Below are 10,692 nucleotides of genomic sequence, written 5' to 3' on the forward strand. Positions count from 1 at the left end.
GTTAAAATGAATACTATTCATTAATCCAATTCCCCTCAAGTAAACTAATAAACTGTTACAACTTCCTACTCCAAGAGTTAATACTGAATTCTTTCAATGTGGGGTTTTCCACATTTTCATTTGTCACTTATGACATTTAATAGGTATTTTAAAGGAATATACATCCACTGGTACTAGAACAAAGTCAATGCCCCTATTGTTATGTTTCGCTCAGATTCTAGCTTTAGGACAGATAATACAGACTTAAATGTTCTTGAGCAAAGGAATTACATATGCGACATTTTGCCTTTTATTTAGTCAAAATTGCTTTCAAGTGAACAAACTGTGTTTATGAATGTTGTGTGATTATTTATTAGTAACTTGAACTTTGGGTCTTTGCTGCTTTACTCTCTGTGTGTCCATGAGAATGTTAGTAGTACTCTTGTGTTGAGTTGAGATGAGTTGGCTGTTCCAGTGACTGTATAAGACTAAAGTTAACTACCAACTGAGTATAGCCTACATGTAGAAAATTAAATCTAAAAAACTGTTTTAATATCTAGAACACTTAATAGTTATAGGAAAAATAATGAAGCTGCAACAATAGATGAATAAGTTACATTCTCTCTCCTCTTTACAGTTAGAAAGACACAGACGGACACATAGTCAGTTTGGTGTATAGTTTATTCCAAAAAAAAATAAAATAAATAACATTGTACTTAAATACTTTCAGTTTTGCAAAGGAACAATGTGACAATGTCTACTGGTACAGAAACAGCAATCACGTGAGGGAAATAAACTAATCTGAAAAAAATTCATTTGTTTAAAATATCTCAAGTCATCAGTAATGAAACTTTAAATCTGTTAAGTTGCTACTTTGCAGGCAGTTCAAAGCAAATTATTTGTCTTTCCTTGTCATAACTGCCTCTTTTGTCTTTATGTTTGATGTGCGTGGCTGTCACACTGCTTTTACTCAGTACAATCCAATAGGCTTTGTACAAGCACAAGCATTATAAATATGAAAAGGTACAGTTTCTAAATGCAGCACTTCATGCAGCAATTTAAAGTTAAATTTACATTTAGAATTTTATAGTTTCTATAATGTATAAAGCACTGTCTCATAATGTAGCTAACCTGCTACATTAGTGGCTTTTTATCGGAAAAGTTTCCTAAGAAACATTTAGATTCATTTCTTATTACAGTAACACAGTTATTGTCACATTTCTGTTGCATATTTGTGCAAATGATGCCCTTTTTTTTCAGTTTACTCCCACACCTACCAGCAGTCACCACAGCGATGTCTGAAGGCCAAATACCACCATGAGTTTAGTGCAGACTGCCAGTCATCATTCATCTAAACATTACATCAGCTCCTCTTAGCTCAGGAGTGCTCTTTGCAATGTTTTATATCACCCATAATCCACACTGTTTACATGTCTGTGTGTCTCATGACCAGCTGGGATCCCTCTGCTGGGATTTATGAAGTAGGAGATTTAGCAGCAGGGGCACACCTTGGCTGAGGTTTTCTTTGGACTTTTACGGCATTTCTTTTCTTGGCAGACCGGTGCAGAGAGGAGTGGTAAACTGAAGAGGATGATGATAGTCAAATTTAGCACCAAACAAAGCAGAGCTGCACCCACAGAGTTGGAAAATGTGACAGGAATAGAGTGTTCGAGGAGCCAGGGGCGTCGCGTCACCATGTCCTGTTCAACGGCCTTCATCTGAAAGTGGGTGCCGAGGATGCCGCACACATGGAAGAGTTGGTGGCTGTGACCTGCAGAGGGAGCAGTCGGGTCATGTTTGAGCTGAAAAAACTTGCAAGACCAAGCTTTCAACACAGAGCAAATAAAATGTATAACATTTCATAATGTGTATCCAGTGTTTCACGAAATTTAAGAATTTCCTTGTAGTGTCATTTAAGATGAGAAAGGCTACATAAATAAATATAGAACAGAACGTACTCGAACACTTAAAGTGCTTTACAAAAGTTACTGCAACTTATAAATTCAATAATTGGGAATGAATGATGAATGAAGGTGCAATGAATAGAAAATAAAGGTAGATATACTGTACACTTGTAACTTAAACATGCTTTAACTAGCCATTGAAAAACAGTGGGGAAGAAAACCCATAAACACAACACTGACACACTGTAATTTCATCTTATAGGTAGATATGACAAATGTGTTGGCAAACAGTTACACAACCAGCAGTTATGGCACAACATAATTTTTTTTATTTATTTAACACTGTTTTGGTTCTGACCAGTTCAGGAGAAAAATATTTGGCTCTCCACTATGTTCATCAGACTGTCTATAACTTTGAATGTTTGCCATTTAGAACTGAGCAGGTAGTAGAAAGTGGGTTTTTAGAGCTTTTTTCACTGCAAACAGTGTCCTGCTGCTGCTCAACAAGACACTGATGAAAGCGGTGAAGGTAGGCAAATGACACTGAAACACACTGTAGGGCAGAGGGGAAGTACAGAGCTGGGTGATAATTGTCTGCAATGCCTAACATACTACTGACAACAACAGCTACTCCTCAGATCGGTCTTACCTATGTAGTCGAAGCTGCCAGGTGCCAGGCGCTCGGGCAAATGTGTGGCAAACAGGAAGCCTGTGAGGAAAGCCAATGCGATGTGGTTGTAGTGGAGGATGTTGGTATCATTGTCTGTACATCCCTCTCCTACACACAGGAACACCTGTGAACGCAGCACACGCAGAGCAGATGTAACAGATAACAGTGATGTCACCATTATTCAGGAAACAGGAAACTATTTTTACTATCTTCAAATGTATCAACACGGCTTAAACTCCTCTATGAAGTATCTGCAGTGGAGCTGCTGGGTGACTTGCCATGTAAGATGAAGATTTAAGTCACAAAGGTGAATGTGTAAAATTTTATGAAACAGGATTTGACCAAAAACAGAACATTCACAGTTTCGAAATATATCAATGTCAAAAAAGAAATGTTTACATTTTTGTCCCAGTTTAAAAGTGGAACAGCTCAAACCACACATCCAGAGGGAGAGCAGGAGCAGATTCAGGTTTTAAGACAACTATCACTGTAGTGATTGGCTAATGTTTTTCAAACCTTTTAAAAGAAAAGGTTTATTCACCTTGCTGTACACTCAATGCTCCAATCAGGTACCCCGCCTTGAGTAAAATGTTAAATGTTTATTTTGTGACTCTCAACCTTCACGTACTGGCCATCTTACCCATGGTTAATGTTTGTTACATTTCATTTCTGATTAAAGGGCTTTGCTAAGATTTATTACATTACAGAGGAAACACTGGGTGTTCGATTTGCTGTCACCCAAAGATCCAAACCCTGCAGGTTTTTTGCTCAATAACAGTTTCATACCCAATGAAAGAAGATGTTGTTATGTAACATGCATGTTCAGAAAAGTAACTCTATATCATGTAGCTTCAGTTTTTGGAATTATTTCAGGTGAAGAGTCCTTTCTGCGTCAACTGTTTGGTGGTTTTTTGTATGTTTACATCTACTAACTGCACACCACATTCACCTCCTTCAAACAAAATAATTAAAGGTTGTCACAGCTGTGACAGGACCAAATTCATATCATACATCACATCATAACTTGTGTAACCTTTATGTGCATTTGAACGACATATTCATACATTAAGTCATATGATGATTTTGATTGATTTTGTTGTGCGTTCAGCAGAAAATATCATTCCTGTTAAAGATCTGTGTTTTAAAATGTTGTCCAATAGGAAACATGCAGTATTTTTTCTCTATCCAAGGTAATCTTGGGTGCTATACTGGACTGTGTTTTCCAAATTCATTCTATTATAAACTACAACACACACTCTTCTGTGTCTTCTTAGATACATCTTGTGTGAAGGCGCAGATGTGTGAAGTGCACAGAGGTGGACGTACCCTGTAGAACAGAGGAATGTTGTCGAACAGGTAGGGGTAGGCAAAGGCAACAACACGAAGAAATTTGCTGAACCTTGGACTCTGGCACTCGGGGAATCTGAAACAAAAGATATCATTTTCAGTAATGACAAACAATGTTTAATATTCATGGAATTATCCTCATGGTTACACTGTGTTACAGCTGTGGAGGAAGCTATGTGGAAACACCTTGCACAGCGTCACTAATGGTAATGCCTTAGTTATATGAGAATTTATTTGTCGTAAGAATTTGTTTACTCTGGAAATTTAAATCAAAGAGCTTGAGATAAACAAATCAATAAATACATTTGTGGCAATTGTTTTATTCCATGTAATAACTGGATATGTGGCAACACACAAACAGCAGGTTCTTAAATGAGCTGTTGTTGTATAACACTAGAACACTTTAACCTTGTTTGATTTTCTTGAATGAAAGTGAGAGTCAGTTTGTTACAGAACACGTTCTGTTACTGGTTTTGTCAGCTCCTCTGACCTGCCCAGCTGAAACTACCACTGTTTTGGGTTGGTCTCTATATTCACACTCATCACTCACACACCCACTGTGTTTAACTGTGAGTTGCTCAATGGGTGATGTCAGTGTGAAGACACGCCAATACTTTACAATGATAACCACACTTTTTTGAAGGTGGAAACTGCATGCATCTATTACTACCACCATTTGAGGCACAACAAATATCACTTTAGACAGAGCAGTGGAGAGAGATAGGCAGAGCAGAATTTTAGGCAAGTGCATGGTCTTTACCTCTTTACGATGTCATGATTATATTGTAGAAATGGTAAGCCAAGCCTTAAGCAGCGGGGAGAGATGAGTGAAAGAAGAACATGCCAACATTAATTCAGTACATGAAGAAAATAACAGCACTAACTGTGATAACAGCTCTGAATGTAAGAGGTGGAACAGTGCTATTTCTCCTCAGTGACAAAGGTCAATGAATAATTCAGATTTTCATGATCGATCTTTGAGAAACCTCTACATATTTAACACAGTTCTGAAGGTATTTCTAGACCATAAAAAACTTGTCTAACCATTTAGATAAAAAAATACTCCACCCACTGCACACTAAAGGCATTTGAAACTTGTTTTCCTAGTTGCAACTCTGTTTTATTATCCAAACAACATAGTTGGCCAGAAATGGCATACAGTGTGTCCTTGCTTAGTTTGTACAACTTGAATCAAAATTAAAAAGTTATACTGTCAGTTGCATTTGTCATTGTTATATAGTCGAAAAATAACTTTCCAATATTTTACTATATATTATTATATAGTCTATTTTCATACATAGTAAAGTGTTTAGATCTGCCACTGTCACAACTTGTGGTAAGTGTTGTAAAAAAAAAAAAAAAAAAAAAAAAAAAAAAGCACTGTGACTTGAAAGTGGGAAAAGCTAATATTAGCACCATATCATACATGCAGCGTCACAACAAATGTTTAGCTTTTTAATGTTCAGCATGCTATCTTGTTAACCTGCACAACATGCTGAGATAGGACCAGCATTAGTGGGGAGCTATGTAAAATGAATCTTCACACCATACCTGGAGTAGCAGGCCAGGCCGGTGCAGATGACAGTGTTGAACACAGCGATGGGGATGTAGCTCTGGTGAAACAAGCCGTTCACCCACTTGTCCGGGAAAATATAAGCTGAGTAGATGATCGCTGACCCTGCAGACGTGAACAGTGCAAAATTGTAAACTTATAGCCTTGTATGTTTAATATCAGGAAAATGTATCTGTATACACTCCAGTCTGATGGATTTATCATTTATGATATTTTGTCCAGCAGCGTTCACATACACAATGGAGGAATGCCTTTCAACACAACACCACCACCATTAACTACTGCCTCAGAAATTACAACAGTGAGGAGGCAAAATGAATTCATGTTGTGACATACAGGGTGTTAGAGTATCTCTGTTTCTCTGCTTTTACTGGATTACTTGCTGAACTTTGTTACCTCTAAAATGTTTACACACAAATATGGCTTATTTTGATTTGATATGATTTACTTTGATTTCACTTTATTGTCAGATTTCTCTGAAATGGTGTCTTGCATCACAGGGGGTACACTGCTTCACACACAGAATACAACATTTTAAGACACCCCTGGCTCTTTTTAAAATACACTAAATTTCATGCATCATGCAATTCTTTTAGATATCATATCGGGTCGAGTCGCTGATACTAAGTTGTTAAATCAACAGTTTAGTAACAACATTTTGCACATGGAGAGCTCAGAGCATAAAGCAGCACCACTTAAAGATATGTCTCACACTGGTTTCTAGTGAACCACCTGACAGTGAACCACGTGCACTTACCCAGGCTGTAGAAACTGAGGGCGCCATAGTCAAAAAAGAAGCAGATGTGGCGTGCCCGCGCTGACATGGTGCTGAAGGTGTGAGCACAGCTCGACGCCAGAGGATAAATGCAGCAGGAGAACAGGAAGATCAGCAGAGGCCAGGTGAAGGAGTCCTGCCATGCTGCCTGCATCAGCACCACCGTCACAAGTTTCCATAGGAAGTACCTGAGAGAAGAAAGAGGTTACATCAAGCTGATTAAATTGGATTGGATGCAGCAGAACTGATTTTTATCTAATGTTGGCTTTTGCTACATGAATGATTAACTCTGCATCATTGCTCAATACCATTCGTCACACTGTTATAGTATCACTGGTAGTAGCCACCTATATGAGATAATAAAGGAGTAGCTGAACATTTGGCACTTGACTTTTGTACATCATGCACCACATGTAGGCCTAAGTACAATAGAAACAGATTTTCCTTCAGAGTTACAGCATGTAACCTCCTGTAAATCCACAACTTGTCAGTTTTACATTTGTGTTTGTTTAAGGATCAAACAAATGTTACTGTTCATTTCTAAGCTTTAGAGGTGTTGCCCTGTGGAGAGAGCCATGCAACCTGTGTCTCCCTGCCTCCTGTCTTTATGCTAAGCTAACTTCCCATCAGCTCTCATAGAGATGTATCCATCTTATCATCTAACTCCCAGCAATAAAGTGAATAAGTACATTTCCCAAACTGTTCCCATTTTTTAAACTAACCAAAACAAACAGGATTTAAACATTTAACTAGCTCCTTGCTGTGAAGTGACAATAAACACTGAACCATTAGGCCGGTCAGAGAGAGGCTTATTGCCTAATGAGCAAAGCTGCAAAATAACAGAAATGTATAAACCTCCTGTCTAATGCTAATGTCCAGTTCCCCAGTCTGGCAGACTTCAACAGAATGCCCACATTATGACAACTAAGACAAATACCTTTAATTAGCTATGTTAAACAGGCCTGTCATCCCAGTCAGAGTACCTGTCAGTCAAGATGTTCATAATTAAGCATCATGTACATTTTCACTCAATTACGTCATAATTTATCAGTTACACAACAGCTAACAGTGCTACACAAAAAGCTTTATCTTATCAGGAGGCTATAGTTTGCCTTGTGTATCGCAGCCACTGTTTCCAAGTCTCAGTGCACCTCATTAACAAATCAACATTATTTGTGCTTTTCCCCGTCACTGAGCAGTTAACTAATTGTGGCATCTCAGTTGAAAGCCTTAGGCACAGATCTGCTCATTAGGTCTGTAGGTCCTCTAGGTCTACGCTGTGCCCCATGATACAAACACCCAAGTGATCTTAGTATATCCTCAAACACAAACACATGCACACTTTCTCTGCGGACTGTGCAGTCAAAGCAACTGGCATCTCAGCAGGGAGGAAGTGCAGAGTGGCTAGCGGGTGAAGGATCCTCTGTAGTAACTTTAAATGTAATGCGCACGCACGCACGCACGCACGCACGCACACACACACACACACACAGAAAACAAATAACACAGAGGAGCCACAACATTTCTTTTATGGAGCTCCTGGTCATACTGCGCAGAGATGTACAGTAGATGGAGAGTAGTCTTCTTATTCTCATCCTCTCTTTCTTTGCCTTTTCTTTTTCTCTTCTTCATCTGTCTCCCTGTCTCTCTGCACCTAAAAGCATCTGGAGTCCATTTTTACTCAGTAGAAATATAGAAGCTGAGAAAACAAACAGAAATGACACATTTCCATCATATTTCCTCCATTTTCTTTCACCATTTGAGGTTTGACTGGTGCTCTTTTAAGTACATCATCCCATTGTGTCCTCTTCCTCTGCGATGGTTTAATGGCACCCAACTGCAAAATTAGCACCACCACATGTTCAACTCTTATGACTAACCAGCTCCTAATATTAGTTTAGCAGCAGTGGGTGGAAACACGCATTCGTTTCCAGTTCCTTTTGCCAATTTTCTACAATTTGGTCAAAATTTGTGCGACATTCGGATGGAAACCTAGTGGATACTGGTTTGAAATATAGAAGCTTAAATGTCTGATGAAGAAAGAGTGTGAGGAATGTTTGACTTTTTCTTTATCATGGTGATCTGAGAGAAGACCATGTGACTTATCTGGTAGGTTCAGAAAATGTCACTTTGTAAAAGAAACTAGATTAGCATCCAACCTACAAGCTTTACAAGATGTACCAGATTCCCTCTTCAGAAGTGGACCACAGAAAACTTCCTTACGAACCCAGGAGCACTCTGCTTTGACAATTTGGAAAATCATGTGCTTGGTATGAGTCCTTCTTGAATCGTGGTGGATGAGGTAAAAAAAAGTTTTCCTTTCCGAGTAAAATAACTTGTTTGCTAAGCTATCACCTCTTGAGCAACTTGCCTCATAAACAGAAAAACGGAATGTCAGCAGAACCGGTTGCAGACACACATTTATGACTCTTAAAATTTGTGATGTATTGAAGCAAAAATAAAAATCTGTCAGCTGTACCAGGTGGGCAAAAAGTGGGTCCAGATGTTAAGCGTCTCATTGGTCAGCTGAAACAGGCTCAGGATGCAGTCGGTGGCTGAGCTGCGGGGGTGTCGGTACCCGGAGATGATGCTGTCCTCATGAAAAACCTCAAAAAAAGAAACCTCTTGGTTAGTCCTCAGTCAGTTTGACAACTTTGAGAAACCTGTTTTTCAAGTACAAAGTGTAACAAAATACACAAGACTAAGAAATTATCAGTGGAGCAAGTGTTGCATGTTTATGTCAGAGTGGTCTACTAACACGACCCAGGTTCCAGGTTCGTCCAAAGATAAATCTGAGGGGTCACAAGACTTAATCTTGATGCTGATCAAGATAAAGTTTTTGCTTTTTTTCTTGTGCAATACTGGATGCTTCCATCCTCCCAGGCTACTCTACTCTCTGCTTAGTCACAAGACAAAAAAGTTAGGAAGCACTCATTTACTTCTTTACATTTCATTCAATGGCAGATTTTTTTCCAAAGCAATTTCAGGTTTGATCGGTGCAAGAACCAAATGTCTTCAAAAATTAGAAGTGCATCTTTCTCAAACAAACTTTCTGATTTCTTTAAAATAACCACAGGCATTTCTTAAGATTCCCCGTCACTAACCCTCCTAATTGAGTCCAGCTCAGTTTGACTGTGTGAAAGCTGAAAAGTCCTAAATATCCAGTAAAGATCCTTGAAGATGAACTTACTTTGGGAACTTGATTGATGGTGAAGACTCGTGGTAATCTGATGAGGCTGAGCATGATTGTCAAGGTGCTGCTGTTGCTGTCTGGGAGATGATTTGAACTGAGGCGGCCAGCAGGGTGTGCCTCCGTCTTTATAAGGTTTGTGTTGCCATGCCGTCTCTTAACGTTCCTCCCCTTCATCTCCTCCCTCTCCAAACCCAGCGAGAATATCAGGCATACCTGAGCCACTCCCCCCTCCTGCTGTCTCTGTGGAGGTGGAGAGTATGTGCACACAGGTGTATGCTCACAGACACAAAGGCACGTAGCTGTTTGGCCACAAGATTTTTTCTGTAAAGGAAGACAAGTTTTTCAATATTGGTCCAAAATCATGCCCACCAGGCTTACATCTAATCACAATATATTAACATTAAAATGCAGCTGTTTCCAAAACAAAGGTCTTCTTGCATTATCTTCCTGTCACAAAGAGATGACAAGCCAGCAGAGCAGGTTTCAGTGAATGATTGGCATTTATGGTCTGAAACAAAGGCTAATATTTTTAGCCATTTTCCTGCCAGGAATTCAAGAGCAAGTGCAGCGGACGAGAAGCTCAGCAGTGAACTGAACTTAACGAGTGCTGTCTGAGTTTCAGCCGGCCTGACGCCATGAATGAAGGGTGTGAACGAGTCTGTTCCTTTCATGCCACTTTCTTGCTCGTCTTCTGGTGAAACTGACATATCACCATCTGCCGTCAGACCGACAGGCAGCCGTCACACCCAACAGAGGCGGCCGAGCCCAGCCACTGCTCCTTATCTTGTTTAAACTCTGCAGCAGTGAAAGCAAACACATCTTACTGCCACTGCAGAATTAGGAAGTAAAAAGTAAGAGGCGTTATTTGTTCTTTGTTTGATAGTTTTACAGGATAACATTTTTTTTTTTTTTTAGTTTGGCCACTTTATGAGCTCTTTTTGAGGTAAATCTACGGTAATCATTAAACTTGCTAAACACAAATGATAAGTTAATGCTTTATCTCACAGGCCTGATGGAAAACCCAAATTATTCTGGTTGTAAATGCCTAATCCTCAGTATGAGGCTTCTGTTTACAAGTCCATTCAAATTATTCCAGACCGAATATGTTTAAAGTGGACACATTTCATCATGATGTTGCTTTAAACCAAAGAAGTCAGCTCTAAATCTCATTCTCTCATTCTTCAAACCACCAGCCATCATCCAAACATCGCTTTCATTAAATCCACTTTCAGTCATTCACCATGTTGTGAT

General features: G+C 39.2%; 1 protein-coding gene across 1 annotated transcript; it reads right to left on the bottom strand.

The window, feature by feature from the left end:
- Nucleotides 1-657: 657 nt before the first annotated feature.
- Nucleotides 658-9,519, bottom strand: paqr5 (progestin and adipoQ receptor family member 5). Its single transcript, XM_022768296.1, has 8 exons — nt 9,439-9,519; nt 8,728-8,855; nt 6,231-6,436; nt 5,452-5,578; nt 4,661-4,705; nt 3,880-3,976; nt 2,533-2,677; nt 658-1,750 (listed from the first exon to the last, which is right to left on the bottom strand). The coding sequence occupies exons 1-8, from the start codon at nt 9,490-9,492 to the stop codon at nt 1,470-1,472; spliced, it is 1,083 nt and encodes a 360-aa protein (XP_022624017.1). The 5' UTR covers nt 9,493-9,519; the 3' UTR covers nt 658-1,469.
- Nucleotides 9,520-10,692: the final 1,173 nt, after the last annotated feature.

Source organism: Seriola dumerili, unplaced genomic scaffold (assembly GCF_002260705.1).
Source record: "Seriola dumerili isolate Sdu_G_001 unplaced genomic scaffold, Sdu_1.0 BDQW01001449.1, whole genome shotgun sequence".
NCBI lineage: Eukaryota > Metazoa > Chordata > Actinopteri > Carangiformes > Carangidae > Seriola > Seriola dumerili.

What these genes read in the sequence shown, in the direction of transcription:
- paqr5 (XM_022768296.1), bottom strand. Translation starts at nt 9,492, where the DNA reads ATGCTCAGCCTCATCAGATTACCACGAGTCTTCACCATCAATCAAGTT. An exon ending in GGCCTGGCCTGCTACTCCAG is followed by an intron (nt 4,706 to 5,451) that starts GTATGGTGTGAA and finishes CCGCTGCTTAAG; the next exon opens with GCTTGGCTTACCATTTCTAC. An exon ending in AATCATGACATCGTAAAGAG is followed by an intron (nt 3,977 to 4,660) that starts GTAAAGACCATG and finishes CTTTTGTTTCAG; the next exon opens with ATTCCCCGAGTGCCAGAGTC.